Raw genomic sequence first — 17,301 nt, 5'->3', positions numbered from 1 at the left:
ATGAAGTAAACACTTTCAGAGCCAAATCAGAAATTCACTGTGGCAAAGGCTTATCAAACACGCTGCACAGAGGCTATGCTGCAGTAAATACTCAAGTCACCTGACAAAATTGAAGTGAGCAAGGAGGGTCTAACTAGAGCAGAACTGGAAATCCAGAGATCTCCATTCTCTTCCTACCCTGCTGGAGACAGACTTTGTAAATGGGGGCAGAGCATTCAACCATCAGCAGGTATTTGTTTAACTGCTCCTAGGTAGATAAGAGAGAGCACAGGGAATATGATTTCATTAGCATTTATAACCAAAACTGTGTGGGAAATATGGTTGCACAATTATGTAAGTTACCCTTATTCTGCACAGTGGGTTCCAATGAAACAAGTATGGAAAGCAGCACATGGGACCTTCTCTGGGGTTCAGCTGTGGCAGTTTCTGCTCAGTAGCTGGTACAGGCTAAGCAATGCCTGCATTAAGTCAAGGGTTTTCCAGTTTCCAATGCTCTGCACAAGAAGCAAGCAGAGCCAGGACAGCTGACCTGGGCTGGCCAAAGGGATATCCCACACCATGGAATATCCTGCCTGGTGGCATGGATATAAGCTGGGATGAGTTGGGCAGGAGGGGCCACTTGCTGCTGGAGGACAGGACAGGCGTGGGTCAGCAGGGGATATTGTGCATCATAGGTTGTTCTCAGGTTTAATCTTCCTTTTTTTTTCCCCATCATTATAGTAATAGTACATTTTATTATCATTATTATTACTATATTGCTTTGTTTCTATTATTAAACTGCTCTTATCTCAACCCACCAGCTTTATCTTTTTTCCCCAGTTCTCCACCCCATGGCAGTGGGGCAGGGGAAATAAAGGAATGACTGCTTGGGACTCAGCTGCCAACTGAGGCTAAGCCACAAGAGACCTAGGACTGGATTTTTTCCCTTTTATTCTTGGTTGCGGAGATGCAGTTTACAATCCCACCCCTCTGCTGACATATTTTGCTTATAAGACGTTAGGAGAAGGAGGAGCACTTGCCAAAGTATATTATCACATTTGGGATAACTAGAATTTATTAAAAAAAAAAAAACATTTACCAGATCACATGGGAAACAGTATTTTCTTCTAGGAAGAAACGGGAGTGATTTAAAAAGTATTCCCTTCAATTCAGAAGTCAAAAAGTACTTGGCAGAGAAATACATTTTTTCACTTGCAGAAATATTTAGTCTTAAATTAGTCTTTATCAAAGACTTGATTTTGCATTTCAAGTTTATTTCATGAAAAAAATCAAAGAGAAAAATACAAAAAAAATGTTTACAAAAATTCTGAGTTCTTCTTGCTCAAAAATGTTAGCAGCTGAATTCATCAAAACCAACTGTTTTTCTAAATTTAGACTTGGCTTTGATAAATTGGCATTTTACAAAAAATTAGGCAAACATCTCCTGACTTCTGGTAGACAAATGTCAATTTCCCCTACATTTTAGCTGTCCTTTCCAAAAGTACAGAAGTGCACAAGGTACCTACTCTCACAGAAAACAAATGGGTGCCTTTGAAATCACCTTTACACAGGAGAATGAAAAGAAAAATCAAAATGTATTTTGTTTAAAAGTTTCATTGAACACATATGACAGACCAGGCCGAAGGATCCATGATTTGCTGACAGATGGAACCAGACACAGACCTTCAGAAGAAAGGGGAAGCAGGAAGGAGCTGAGCACAAACATTTTAGTCAGCTCTGTCAAAATGTTGGCATTTCTACTAAGAAGGAATTACAGTATCCAATTCTGCCTGTTATTCTGTATCACTCTATCAAATGACCATGTTTTTCTGAATAATTAACATTAGCATTCCAGCTACTTCTACTACATTTTGCAAAGTTGTCCAAGCAAAAGTGACACTGACATTAAAATTCTATTTTGATTTTGAGCACAAAATATTTGTTTGACTTGCAAAGCAGAACCTCATAAATTATTTCATTGGTAATCTTTTTCCCTGTAATTGCTATCTATTCACAATAATTTTGCTTCTGTTTTACCATCAATAATTCCGAAATGCATGCACTCCTGAAACTCATGCATCCCGTAAAACCTCACACAGAAAGATTCCTTCAGCCCCACAAACCACATTCAATGTCTGTAAAATACATAACATTTATACTACAGAACAGTGCTCAGTGTGGAGATTTGTTACTGAAGTGAGGTCCCTTAGGGACAGACATACCTCAGAATTGTTGAGATGACACCTGTGTGTCCCTGAGAACCATCCCTCGCTCGAGCACTGGTCAATGTCCACCTTCTGCAGATTGATGTCCACTTTGACAACACCTCTGAAAGCAGAGAGGAAACAGCCTTGAACACAACTGCAGAAATAGGTTAAGCCTTTTGTGATGCTGTAGCCTGAAAAGCAGAACTACCTCTTTCTTCTAAATATGGAATTTGATAAAATGTCTAAAACCAGAAAAGTTTTGTGCTCCCAGAGCCATGGTCACAGAAACATTCTTATTTTAGACTTTACTGAGATGTACTGCGGACAAGAGCTCAGTAAATCCAACATATTAAGACTAGGGTGGCAGTTAAGAACAAGTTGTATGTTCGAACAATGTAATGCCCTTCACATTTTACTGTGCAGCAAAGACCCAAAATAAATACAGTGAAAGAGCTGCACTACTTTTTCTGAAGCTAGCAACCTTCCCAGGCAGTTCTGAGTGCAAGGTACCAGACACTGCACATCACCCTATATCCAGCAAAAACTACATTCTCCCCTTTGCTCCAGGGAACCCTATTTGCCAAAACAACTGGCAAAAGACTTTTTTTGTACCCTCCCCAGAGACAGTCCACCCTCCAGAGACATTCAGGCCTCTTCTCTGCAGGTCAACATCCTCCTCCAGCAAGCATCCAAGCCCTCTCCCCACATCTCTGCCAGCTGGCCCTGCAATAAAACCTGATACAACATCAGAAAGCTGCACAAGCCACCAACACATCACTGATGTCTGTGGAAAAAAAAAAAGTTTCCTACACACACATGTGCTGAAGGACCATCTAAATTGTGTAAGTCCTATACCAAGTAGTCTCTAGGTTTCATCACCAAGTTTACCTCAAAAATTCTTTTGAAAGAAAATCCAACAAGCCAATTTCAAAGCTGACACTCTATTGTACAAAAAACTTGAAAATTATCAGAAGAAAAAAGGTACAAGACTGTAGTTTTTTAAATAAAAGGTACAAGACTGTATATATTTTTTTAAAAAAAGCCTTCAAAGGTTTACATATTCTTCAGAATGACCTAGGATATTTATAGCATCATTTTGTCACAGCATGTCATCTCTGACTGCTTTGCTGTAGTCCAGACTTGACAAAAATGTCAATATGCAACTTCTAGTTGCTAAATCATGACACAAACTCATTCATAGTGGATGAATGCTCTGTGCTAATTTTTTACATCCAGAATACCATTCCTTTCAAGTCAATCATTTCAGCCACTTGGGACAGATGTTTTCATTTCCACAGTCTGGACTTCCACAACTACAAACACCATCATCTCCCTTCTTTCAGGCTGTGAACTAACAAGGGCATGGCCCAGACTCTATCTCAGAAGCACCTCATTCACCTCAAAGTGTGTTCCCTCTTTTAATTAATGCTCATAACACAATAATAGTAACAAGATACGTACAGAGCCATATATTTGAGACAATATGTACAAGCAAAATTAGAATATAAGAGTGAGCTTGATCAAAACAAGGACAATGCTGTTCCCTCATACCTGACCCCAGTACAGCAAGAGTCCACAACAGCTAAATTTGGACATTCATCTTCAGGCATGCTGTATAGTAAATGGAAAAACACAACTACATCATGTAAGTGGTCAGAAGAATGCATGAGAAAATTACATAAAACAGACAGTAGGAAGTTAGACAGTACAGGAGCACTCAATCCCACTCAGTCTCCTGACTGGAATCTAAACAATCTAATGCTGGGCACATTTAGAAATTGCTTGAAATACTTAAGTGCTGGTTCTAGCAAGTTAAATTTAAAATAGCATAGACCACACTTCTGGAATATTCTGATATATTTTTAGTTTTTCCCTTTGTACACTTGTTTTGAACAGCAGTTTCAGCAGGGACTGCTCAAACCATGTTTCTACCCCAAGGAACTGGTTTTTCCATATTCTGGGTGAGCAATAACCTCAAAAGGAAAAACTGACATTTTGCACAGATTATCTCTTCAAAACACTGATGTCAGTGGATTACAAATTTAACCTGGCAAGAAGGTGCCTGATTCATATGCCCATAGCAGTAGAGACAACAGATCACTCATCTGGTCATGTGTACATCCCACCAGGTATGTTTCTAATATTTTCTGGACCTTTTTGAGCTAATACAAATATTAGTGTGTGGGCTGAGGACAGGACCTGTTCTGCAAATGAACACTCTCCCCATAGCTGCAGACAGGCACAAAGCAGGCAGCAGGACCAGGACCAACACTACTCTTTGCTCTCCTAATTCATGTTATACACCAGTCACACTGGCAAAGCTATCAAGGATTAGCATCATCCTGACTACTCCAAAGAAATCAGTTTGCACAGTAGGAAAAGCAGTGATGATTTAACTTTTAATAGAAATGCAACCCGTTCACATGAAGCACCTGATGGAAGAAGGTTTCATTTCCTTTACATGGAAAGTTTTACCCTTGTGTACATTTTGTTTTTAACTAGTAGGAGAGGAAACTCACCTTTCCCTCCTCAAATATTTCTGCAAAGAGAAGTACAGATTTCAAATATAGGACAAACTAATCACTGCCTAAAGAGAAGAAAACACTGTTAAGAGTTTGCTGTGTGGTATCACGAGAAAGCCCTGTAGAAGCAGAGTGCCAGTAAAAAAGGATATAAATATTTTCCAGAGAAAACTTACCTAGAGGTTACTTGTGAGAAAGCTAACACACACAAGCCAGAGAAATTAGGGTTATTAAGTACACTGAGAAGGCATTTGAGTATGGTCTTGTACCAGAAGTGCTGCAATTTGGAGAATTCATGGCATGTTCCAGTGGGACAAGCATCTCAAAGCAGGAGAGCATCCTAACACTCCGAGCCATGTACTGGAAAGAAAGGAATATACTTCTGGACTTCACACGTCAGAACTGATTAAAGAACTTACATCCTTTGAAAGCTCTTTAACACAATTACTTTGTTAAAAATAGATGTGAAAATCAGATTCATACAGCAACTATCATTGGAAGAAGCCTCTTGTGATCAATCCAATCAGCTCAGAGCAGGCTCTTAAATTGGGGGTTTTTTTATACCTTCAGTAATGGAGACTTCACCATCTCTGGGAAATCCAATCTAGTGACTGACCAAACTCACAGTGTCCATAAAAAAGATTTCTGATGTTTAAATGAAATTTCTTGTATTTCAGTTTGTGCCTCTTGGGCTTTCCATCCTTTCATTGGATAAGGTTGAGAAAGGTCCGTCTCTCTCTCCTTTACACTTTTTCACCGGGTACTTACACACAAAATACCCCTGGAGTCTTTTCTTCCCCAGGCTGAACAGTACCAGCTCACTCAGTCCTTCCTGTACATCAGATGCTCCAACCTTTAACTGTCTGTGTGGCCTTGCACTAGGTTTGCTTCAGTACATCCATATATCCTGTGCTGAGGAGCCCAGAAGGGGACATAGCACTCTTAATGGGGACCCCCACCAGGCTGGGGAAAGAGGAAGGATCACTTCCCTCAACCCACTGGCAAAAACCTCCTCTCACCAGCCAGGAGGCTGCTGCCTCTCTCTGCCACAAGCACACATTGCTGATTCGTGTCAAACCAGCGCCCACCAGGAGTGTGTCAGAAGTGACTGACCTCCAGATGGTCACCAGCTCTCTAGACACAGAAGGCTGCTGAGTTGGTTAATCACAATTTTCCCCCTCAGAAATCCATGCTGACTACTCCCAATCACATTCCTCCTCTTCATGTGTTCCAGAAGGGGTTTTCACAATTATTTGCTCCATCAGCTTCCCAGGGACTGAGGTGATAGTGATCAGCCTGTAGTTCTTGGACTTTCCAACATCTTTTGTCACAAAGTACACTTTTCCATTCAGCAGCTTTCATTCTAAAGGCCTTGGAAAAGACCTTTAGGTCATTGAGTCCCAGCCATTACCCAAACACTGCTAAAGTCACCACCAAACCGTGTCCCTAAGTGCCGCCTCTTCTAAATACCTCCAGGGATGGTTACTCAACCCTGGCAGCCTGTTCTGATGCATGACAATCTTTCAGTGAAGTGAGCTTTCCAAATATCCAATGAAAAACTCATCTGGCACAACTTTCCTCTTGTCTTGTCACCTGGAAGAAGAGACCAACCCTGACCTCCCCCCAGCCTCCTTCCAGGCGCTTGTAGAGAGCAGTAAGGTCTCCCCTGAGCCTCCTCTTCTCTGGACTGAACTCCCCCAGCTGCTCCTCATAGGACTTGTGCTCCAGACCCTTCACCAGCTCCATTGCCCTTCTGTGGACTTGCTCCAGCCCCTTTAATATCTTTCCTAAAGTGAGGGGCCCAAAACTGAACACAGGATTTGAGGTACAGTCTCACCAGTGATGAGTACAGGGGAATGATCACTCCCCTGGTCCTGCTGGCTAGATTACTGCTGATACAAGATACTCATGATCACAGTCATGCTCAGACAGAGTCTCTGTATTCCTCACAGGTTATCTGGCCCTCTTCCACCTGCACTTTCAATTTCTGCTTCATTTTTGTCAGGATCACAGTTAAACCATCCAATATCAAAAATATTTTCATAATATTTCTTCCAGAAATACTACAAAATTCTTTCATTTCAAACTAAACACATGTTCCTTTTGCTTCTCTTGTACTAAAGTTTTTCTTAGAAGAATGTTTGTCTTTCACAAAACCCAATCTCCATGAACTCAATGCAAACTTTTTTACCTACACTCTTCTCCCATCTACAGCTCTTCTGTAGCGCAACTTGAACTTTGGACATGGCTAAGTTGATCTGGTTTTCCCTTTTCTCAGAGTTTTGTGAGTTTCTGGGGTGAAAACCTACAGCAAGAAGAAACAGGACAGTGCAGGAGCAGGAAAGCAATCTCTCCTTACAGTTACAAGCTGTCACAGGATTTCAACTGTTGCCCCCCATGATGCATATCATTATTCTTTTTTCACCAGACCTCTGCAATACATGTTTCATAGTAACATCATAGTTCTGAAGTAATACCAGGGTCTGAAACTACCTGAGGATACAGTGCTTTCAAAAGCAAAGTTTCTTGAAGCATACATGTGGCATTTATAAAAGGTGTCATGATGGTACAAGAGTTCTATGAGTTCATTTGAGATGCATTTTGAAACACCACCTCAGACTTGTACCCCACTGCAATTACACAGAGCACACTAATATGTACATGATAGATTTCTGAAATTCATCTGTGATTAATACAGTAGCTGGCACAGCCTGTTTAGCCACCCACACTTTCAGTTATTTTTGATACAGCATTCAGAAAATGGAACATATGAAAGAACACATCCTCCTAGAATGTATATGGACCGACTCCCTGTGTTATATTTATCGAACTAATTGGGAATAATTGCAGGGTTGCTATCTTGGTGTAAGCAATCAAGACAAATATCAAGGGTGTAAGAGTAGACTCAGCCTGTCAGAGTAACACATTCATCCACACTGGCAATGCTGCCTGGCTGAACACAAGCCACAGCCATAAGTTAATAACAATATTACTGGTAACTGTGGAGCATCTGGCAGGTAAGTATATTTTGTTAATCTCCTTAAAACAATAGATATTTGTTTCCTGACACAATTTTACAGTCCTTACAAACACAAAAGAGATATCTAAGGATTGCAAGTCCATGTTAAACACACAGTTAAGAAAGAATTAGTTGAATTATATATAAGATAATCACTGAAGAATGATGTCATCAAGGATTTTCTGTCAGGTCAGAGGTTTGATTTAAGAGGCTTTAATGCCTGTCTGTATTTCCAGTACTACTGTTTGTTGGCATGTTGCTTGCCTTGAAATCTGTGCCAGAAATTGATTTAAGCTTATTTTCCCAAACTACTAGCTATCTTGATAGTTTCAGTAGTTATAATATTTCATTACAACATGTTGTAAAACCTATCTACAGAATATTTTTTTGCCTCTCCTGTTATATCATAAAAAAAAAATCAGGGAGAACATGTTCATTTTCTCCCAGTCAGCTTAATCCAGAATTGTACAAAATAATAGCCTGCCAACATTTAAATGGTGATAAACAGTATCCTTGTGCTCTAGATCTTCAAAAGCTTTTTTGGCACAGAGTTCATCACAGCTCAGCTAAACACACAGTTTGCCCTCTAAGTTTGTACACTCATTTTTGTGCCCATAAGCATTGTGAGCACTTATATTTGAGGTGTAAAGGATGGTTATCACACACTGAAGTGGGCATCATCACCCACATCTAAACAGCTGCTTGGATACTTGCTGCCACATTCATTCAGCCCTCCATGCTGTCCTTCATAAGTCCTCTTTACCAGAAAACAAGATAAGAAACACAAGTTCTCTACAGCCATCAGAAACCTGCAAATGCCCACTCCTCTAGACAAATACACACTGTTATTTTGCATAGCCAATGTTTTCAGGGTAGATGTCTTTCTGACTACTCTTATTTTGGAGGTTGCCACTTTCAAGGATATTAATCTTCAAATACTGCATACTACCTGACACCTGAGGCTCCTCCCATGGCACCATCAACTCAGCACCCAAAAATAACCCTGGTGTCAAATTCACAAATGAATTTCAGCCGTAAGTCTTACTGACAAACAGCAGCTTCTGCAGGTTCAGCTTGCCTTTGAAAGTTAAGATTTAGGATTCTACATCACTTGGACATTGTTAAAGTTGTTACCATGCACTACCAGCCAGACTCACAAAAGGCTACCAGGACATGAGGCACAATTTTGGACTGGTCACAGAGTCACCACCAACTCCTTTCTAATAGGACAGACACTTCCCTAATTCCTCAGCCATAGCATGACTGCTGCTTTTCAACACTCATTTTCATAGGAGAACCAGTTTCCACTAAAAATAAACTGAACAGTAAAGTACAGCAGTGTGGGCACATAAATTAGGATTCACCTGCAAAGAAAGTCTCTCTAGGCCATTTGAAACAGTACTACAAGGGCTGTTTTCTTAAGTATTTAAGAATACTTAAAGCTGAATTGTGTTGTCTGAAGAATTATTTCAAATTTAAATCTGTCTTCATATTTATGGCATGCAGCGCTGCCTCCCTGGGGATACCCTTGCAGTTTAGTCAGAGAGTTTCTTAGATACTCTGAAGGGTGGCGATGGTTTGGGTTTGTGGGTTTTTTTCCACTCGAGGATGCTCAAGTTGCTGCTAGCATCTTAACTGTCACAAAGCATCACCTTGTATAGGAATACCAGGTGTCAGTGACGGTAGAGTACCACTCACATTAGATTATACCTATGAAATTCGGTCTTGGAGCCAAATTCAGGTTGCTTTTCTTTTAATATTTCCATTACCATCCATGGGGTCAAACAGGCAGGTGGAAAGAAAGAGTCCCAAGGAACAGAGCACAACAGAAGAAAATACATTAGGAACACAAAGAGCTTTTGAAATAGAAGAGTCCTACACAGGATGGATGGTCTCAGCCTAACTATACTAAATCCTGTGACCCTGAAAATTTATTTAAAGGTAACAAGGTCATTTTAAAACTCAAAAGTAAGTGGAAACTAATCTCAAAAAAAAAAAAAAATTGGAAGTCATAAACCTGGGCAAGGAGGAACATCCAAATTACAAGAATGTAAGACAAAACCTAGATATTTTTAGAAACCACATGTTAAAAGGATAGGCTCTACTGAAAACATTTCAAATACCACAGAAAGTGGAAGGCTGAAGTAGAATCTCTAACACAATACACAACCAAGATACAAAAATTGCTCAGAGCAGAGACAGCTTTTGACAAAAATGAATTATTTCCATCAGTCTTGAAAGAATCAATGAAACAAAAATCAGCTTTTACATGCAGAGAAGTTAACAAGCTGGACTTCACAAATGAGTGACCAGTGACAAAGTCTGCAAGTGATAAAAATGCTTAATGTAACCCACAACTAAACCTGGCTGATGCAGAAAAGATGCAATAAAACACTTTGGAAAGTATTCATTCAAGAATCTGGGATCTCCCAATGAATTTAGATTCCTAAAGCGAGTTTAAAACTAGAAAACTATGGAACCCACAATAGATGGCTATAATGAAATATATAAATATATTCTAGAATACAATGCTAAATTACGTTGCAGAAGACAAAAATGTGTTAAAACACAGATAAGAATCACGAAGGTCAGTTTAACATATACTTACTATCCAGTCATTCAGATGAAGTCTGAAAGAAAACAATTTCTTTTTGTTGCTTATCATTGGTAAATTGGACATAACCAGGATAGAAGAATTTGACATTTTTCCTTCAGTACCTGCCGGAAGCTGCTTTTGGAGCAAGGGCCATGGAAACCTTTTATTTGACCTAACACAACAATACATTTTTTCTTATATTTAGGAACATTCCTATCTCAGCCCACACTCACAAATAGAATAGATGACAGTCCTGGGCCTGAATCTCAGATAGTAAGGACTGCCACATGTCCATCTCCTTGAAAAGAGCTTTGGTAACCTGCTGTGCTGGAAGTCTGGCCCAAGGGCGATGTGGGTGGAAAACACAGGAGTTGGAAACAGAAGTTTGACCCCAAAAAAACAAAAATTGCTTTTATTGCAACTTAGCATGTGCTACGTAATTGTGGACATGAATGCAATATGTGTTTCAATCCTCTCATGGCCATATTTATCTTCTTTCTTCAAAGACCCACTTCTGTTTCTCCAATACTGAAGGAAGCTGAATCATGGTTCTGAAAGAGAAATCCATATTTATTGTTCCTTTCCTATGTTTCATCAACATCCAGTTGTCTATCCCTCCATGACCTCATATGACAAACGCTGACAGGGACATAATTAATTGCCTAGAAAATACTTAAAATATCCTGAGGGTTTCCACAAACAGACAGCATAATAAGAGACTTCTTTGTTTTAACTTCTTTTCAGGAATACAAATCCAAGACTTTCAGAAATTCTAGAAAATAAATTATTCCTTTTCATTTTTGAAACCTGTTCTAAATCCACCCACACCTTCAATCAAGGGCCAAGACATGTTATAAAAAATGTCAACCTCATAATTTAAAAATATTTTCTGCATTATACAACTAACATCATATCACAATGGCACAAAAAATTTAAAAGTCTCTTTAAATGATTAAAATTAATTTTCTCTTAGCTCAGTACTCAGACAAAAGAGAGATCAGGGGAAACTAAAAAAGGGGGTAAAGGAAGAAATTAAACCATGTCTAAAAGAAAAAAGACTACCCAGTTTTACTTTTTTTTTTCATGTCTACATTTGTTTGGGGTTTTTTTACCAAGTAATTTAATAGCTGTGAAATATTTAGCAGAATAATAAATCATATAATACATACAATCCCTAAGAAATTACTTATTTGTCATAAATACTTCTACCTCCATGGTTTAATCTGCCTTTAGTAATGTTTCTTTAACTAAGAGCCCCATCATAGTCTAACACTGGAGTGGTCCAAGTAATTCTTAATGGTACAATAGAAATCACTACATTACACTGCCTTTAGGGAAGAAACAGCTCAATTTAACTGTGCAGTAAAGATTATCTTTGCATCAAGGGATATCTTTCCAATAACTGAGAGAAGTAGCAAACCTCTGGAAGACAGAAAATATTAAGATATAGCACAATCTGGCCAAACTTCAGAATGAAGTTATCTGTAAATGATCCAGAACAAGACTCCATTCAAAAATAAAATAAAATTAAAACAGAAAACCCAAAACAAACAAAAACAACAACAAAAAAACCCCAGCCGCCTCCAACTTACTCAGCTTGCTGATTGAGTACCTTTCTGCCAAAACAGGTACTATTCCACTGGATTCTCCCTAAAAACCTTTAAAAAGGATAGTAAATGCTGTGCTGAATTTGGCAAAAAACCTGCTGGAATATTGTGGGAGGGGGAAAGTAAGTCAGTGCTTCATATCCTGAAGACAATCTGACCTCCACAAAGAGAAATCACGCAAGACCAATGACCAGTTCCCAAAATGTAGATGTATTTCAACACAATGTTAAAGAACATGAGAACAGCACACAAGGGAACATTTTGAACTGCAAAAGCAGCAACTCATTCATCAGAGTTTGGGGATAATCGATGTCATTGCACAAGCCTGAAACAGTGCACATGAATCTGACTAACCATGCTCAGGAAATACTGGAACAGGACTTGAGAAGAGGGACCATGGCAACAGAGAGCTTATGACAGAGGCTAAAGAAAGCCGGTTTGTGTAGTCTAGTAAACAAAGGTGGTGAAGGGGCCACTGCCTATAGATAAGTCAGGGCAGTAAGCACCAGCTAAGGGTGCTAAGTCAGATGGAAGACAGTTCTGGACCAGAACAAATGCATGAGAACTGACTGCGAGTGAATAAATTCAGATCAGAAATCAGGAGAAGTTATCCAAGCCTTAGGTCCAGCATGCCAGTGAACTGAAGAGTCAAGAGGGAAACCCACCTACTTAAAGATGGAGATGTGTCAAATGATGACATTAAGTGGGCTTGTGACAGCAGAAGACTGACTCAGCGACCCAGGAGGACTTTTTTTAAACTTGTGTGTTCCTATTAGCTGACTATTTAGTCATCTTTCTTCTAGATTAAGACATGATCTTTCCCACTTGTCTCCTGGACTGCTAAAGCCACAAAGACCTCTCCTTTCTTTCTCCAGACACCAAAAAAACATTTTTAGAAAAGGAATCGTATTTACAACATGCAACTTCTCACACTTTTCCACTTTCTCAGGAGGGCTCCAAGGAGGACAGTTGGGTCATCACATGCCATAAAATACGGTTCATTCTGACCATGTGATAGGCAGCAGCAGAGGAGGGGCACAGCAGACCTGTGACAGATGCTCCTGCGCTCTACCCCCTGCAGCACTACAGTAGTAGGGTGATTAGGCACATTAGGCTGTGAATTTCAGCTGCAAATGGCATCAGTTTAGACAGGAGGGATGTGTAACATCAAGTGATTACTTTGAGTCTCTGTGGATCCTGATTTCTGAATGAGAGCCTGTGCTGCACCTTATAAACAGTAATGTTCTCTCCACGCATTTTGGGTGGAAAGACCAGCAAATGGAGACAACACAATATGAGCAAGAACTTCTAAGAAGCTGCAGAGAGCCAGCACTGCTAGTTTGGCATTGTACTAGGCTAATGTGGCCCTGAACAGCTTCTGGTACATTTATCAGTTCACTCAAGTTGCCTTCAGTTTCTCCACTTCATCTCAGTATTTATCTACAGTGTTGGTCATGGCAAGACAACCACATTATTTCCTTAGCCTTTACTTGGGGCAGTTGGGCAGCAATCTTTTGGGAAGGGGAAAGGTGAAATTGAAGACAGATGAGCAGCTTGCTGGAGCCCCTGGCCTGTAACACTCCCATCCTCAGGCCAAAAGCACTGAAACTCTCCACAATGTTAAGAAGAAAGCTTTGCTGCTTTGTGCTGCACTTTGGGAGCATCACTGACAACAGCACTGCAGCAGCAGCGTGCACTGAGCACAGCCTGTAGTAGTTACCAGTACTGCCTTCATTATTCAGAATCAGTATTGCCCTCATTAACCTCTTCCCATTGCCATGCCACACGAACAAACCCAATCTGTTACTGCCACAGAAGAGATATCCAGAAGGAGCAATGGGCTTTTCCTTCTGTAATGTGAAAGAACTGTCTTTCATGGATATAGCATGCTCCTGGAATGTATCTCACCCCAATGGACCATGCCTTAAACTTAATGTGAGCAAGGAAAGTACAAAACCTGTTAGAATAATATTAAAGAGACATACACTAAATTACCATTAATGGTATCACACCAGACTACTAAATGGGAGGAGCATGGTAACTGATTCATTAAAATGTTTCTAACAAATGGTTCAAAGATACATTTTTGGGAGAACCAACATAGCTGCCCCAAGAGATGGAGGTTAATGAACACTGTTTTTTTCATATGGGCCTTAAATAAGAATTTAAAGTCAAAATATTGTGTCACCCAAAGACTGACGGTGAAAGAAAGCAAAGCTTACTTCAAGAGGCATCTTATCATAATTCACACAACTAATTTTCCAGTAACCACACTAGATGTTGCATTTTTCTACTATGTGCTCATGCTTTAAGCCATTTTTTCTCTTAAAAATTCACATTGAGGCTGTGTACCTATTAAGTAAAGAAAACACTGTGTAAATATTGAGACAAACTACAAGTCTTGGAAGCATATTTTGTGTATACCATTTTCTGTGTAGCTGAGAAGTTACTTTCTCAATATCCCAAGTCATAACCTTATATTAAAGCCCATCTTTCATCTAGGATACCTCAAATCAGGAACACAGGAACTATCCTTCAGCCTTGCCAGAATGTGTATGTATTTATAATTTTACTTCTTCTACCTGCTTCTTTAAGAGTTTGGTAAAAAATATAACTCATTTTTTAGAAATGCTTACAAACTCATCTCTGTTGATACAACAAATCTTTGTTAGTTTTGTCCTAACTGTTCAATGTAACAGAAACACAACACTTTGAACTTGCACGGCATACTCCATCTCATGATCTTCTAAATAAGAAGTGGTTCTCCAAGCTTAGATGAGCTCAGTGAATGCCCCTTGAAGTGTCAGAGTTATAACAACGGCAGTGACCCCCACGTGGCAAGCAGAGGCAGGGAAGATGAGGCAGGGAAGGAAGGCAGCGCTCTGTACTGCATCCAGGAGGACATCTACTGGTTGTCGTGGCTGGCCAGGGTTATGCCAAAACAGACCTGGTGCATTCTGCACACCAAAGCTACCACAGCAGAAACCTACACCACCGAGATGCTTCCTGGCATCACAGACTCTTGGCACAGAGCTGGGATTGGAGCTTTAGACTCTTTTCCTTAAAACATGGGGTTATTTCCTCTTCAAGTAAGTCAAGATTGAAGTTTCTTTGAGTTAAACTTTATATCAAAATTTATATTCTTAGAGAGCTGGTTTGTGGCTGCCACCACACCTCCAGCCTAGTGATTCTGCCAAACTCTATCCCCAACAAGAGAATATCAGCCTACATTAACTTTCATCCACATCCCAAAGTTCATCAAATGTTGAACATTGCATTTCAATGATCTCTGACAAGCTTCCTGACTTCTCTGGACTCCCTAGGGTCCAGAAGAGCTCTACAGTAGACCTATTCCTGGGTTTTGGTCTCAAGAGGAATTCAGCAACAAACAGCCTACAGGTGAGCTCATTTTACCTTAACCCTATCACCCCCATCAGTGTGAAAATTTCAGGGTGAAAAGTAATTCAACACAGAAATAAGCAGCCATTATCCATTCAACAAATTTTGGGTTTTTTCAGGGATTTATGACTGCACTCATATCTCTTTGATCACACTGGATTTCAGACTAAGCCAAGAGAAACAGCATTTACAGACATTATTGCCTTACCCCTAGGTGTGGCAAAATCTCTTTGGTGTCTGCTACGTTCTTATCAATCTTTACCTGCTACTAATTGATAGCACAAAAGAAATCCTGTGCTCCTCTCTCATCCTGAGAAATGCCAGCTGCTTCTGGCAGTGCACATTCCCCACTGGAAAGAGCTACCTGTGAACCCCTCACAGGAGAACCAGGGGAAAACTGGCATCTCACGCTCCACAGGTTGCTCTCATTCTTTGAGTAAATCTCTCTTTGGTATCAAAATACAAAGACACAAGGAAGAGCCTTTTTCTATCTTCCTCTCTGTTAGTTGCAGTTCAGTGGCAAAGTATATAAAGCAATAAAAAGTATATAAAGCAATAAAAAATAAGCAAACCTTTACATATGCCAGGTATGAAATATAAACCTGGTGGTGCAAAAGGAAAGCTCTCCCACTGCCACTTCAGCTTATAGCCACGTGAAGTATGACAGAACAGCAGTCACCAGCACTGATTTACCTACAAGTCTACTACCACTGACCAGGCTCGAGCACCCCACAGTGGATGCGCTCTGGAGACCAGAAACAGCAGTTTACCAGCACTAGAAATGTCATTAATTACTGGGAATGTTATTTCCCAGCAGGTTAAAAGCATAGCTGAGGTCTAGCTAGGTTCAATTCTGCAGTATAGCAAGAAATAACTCAGCGAGCATTTCCCTCTTGCAGACACAGATAAACTTCAACTGGCAGCTGCTGCTCGCCTCTCCCCACAAGCCCACCAGGAACGTAACCCACATGCACGCCTGCTCCAATGGCAGCACGCAAAGCAAACGCTCTCTTACAGACGGAGACGACTGCGATTCTTTTAAGGAACAACAGCTCCCGAAGGCACAGCTCAACAGGAAGGCCTGAGGCTGCTCTGTGCTGTGACTGAGCAGCCCGTGCGGCTGGGGTTGACCAGGTCACCCATAGACCAGAATGCCCTTCCCTAGGAGGGGCGGAAGAATCAAACCCCCATTCTGCTTCCCCCTCCCCTTCTCGACAGAAAGTAAGGGGAACACTCCTCTTACCTGAACTCGGGCAGGAGGTTTGGCCGCAGCCCATAAAAAGCCGCCGAGAGAGTCACTAGCCAGCCGGGTTTGTAATTCCCATTCTCACACTCCAGGTATGGTGAGGACCACCGGATGTGGTTCTTATCAGCAGTGAAGCTCTCCCGCCTCTTCCAACTGTTTTCCAAAGTTTTGGGGCCCGTGTTTAAGACCTTCCTGTGCAGATGTGGCCTCCACTTGCGCTTCAAGCTGTGGAACCACTCTGTTTCCACAGAGGCGTTGGCCAGGCGGTGAGCGGTGGAGGACAAGTCCTGCAGGAGGACCTGGCTCTCGTGCCTGCTGGCCTGGAGGAAAACCTGGGGAGTGGAGGAGAAAGGCTCCGTGCTGAAAGTGATAGCGGCCCTGGAGATGTTGGGGTCCTCCTCCAGCAGGCTCCTGATCAAGGCGCGGTACCACTCCAGGTCCTCCTGCAAGTTCTGCTCCCGCGACTTATTGCTCTGGAGGATCATGTTGAGTAAGTTGGTGGCGTGGGTGAGGGTGCCCAGGGCGCCGTGCAGGGAGGGGTGCGAGGTGAAGCGCGACTTGCCGGCGAGGCTGGCCAGCTCGTACCGCCCGGAGCAGTTGGCTCGCCGCAACTCCCGGGAGTCGCCCGTGTAGAGGAACGAGGCCACGTCCTGGGGCACCTCCTCGGCGAGCCGCTGCGCCAAGATGGTGCTCTCTGTAGAGCGGCTCCCCGGAGCCCGCACAGCG

At 41.3% G+C, this 17,301-nt stretch overlaps 1 protein-coding gene across 1 annotated transcript in view; it reads right to left on the bottom strand.

Annotated features, from left to right (window-relative positions):
- GPR158 (G protein-coupled receptor 158) overlaps positions 1–17,297 on the bottom strand; it is a gene marked incomplete at its 5' end in the record, with an annotated part of 186,052 nt that extends 168,755 nt beyond the window's left edge. Inside the window, 2 exons of the mRNA XM_005423894.3 lie at positions 2,202–2,307; positions 16,573–17,297. Coding sequence (XP_005423951.2) covers positions 2,202–2,307; positions 16,573–17,297 — 831 coding nt within the window. The remainder of the gene's footprint in view (positions 1–2,201; positions 2,308–16,572) is intronic.
- Positions 17,298–17,301: the final 4 nt, after the last annotated feature.

This window comes from Geospiza fortis, unplaced genomic scaffold, assembly GCF_000277835.1.
Source record: "Geospiza fortis unplaced genomic scaffold, GeoFor_1.0 scaffold75, whole genome shotgun sequence".
In the NCBI taxonomy this organism is placed as follows: Eukaryota; Metazoa; Chordata; class Aves; order Passeriformes; family Thraupidae; genus Geospiza; species Geospiza fortis.
This window is presented reverse-complemented; position numbering and strand designations above follow the sequence as displayed.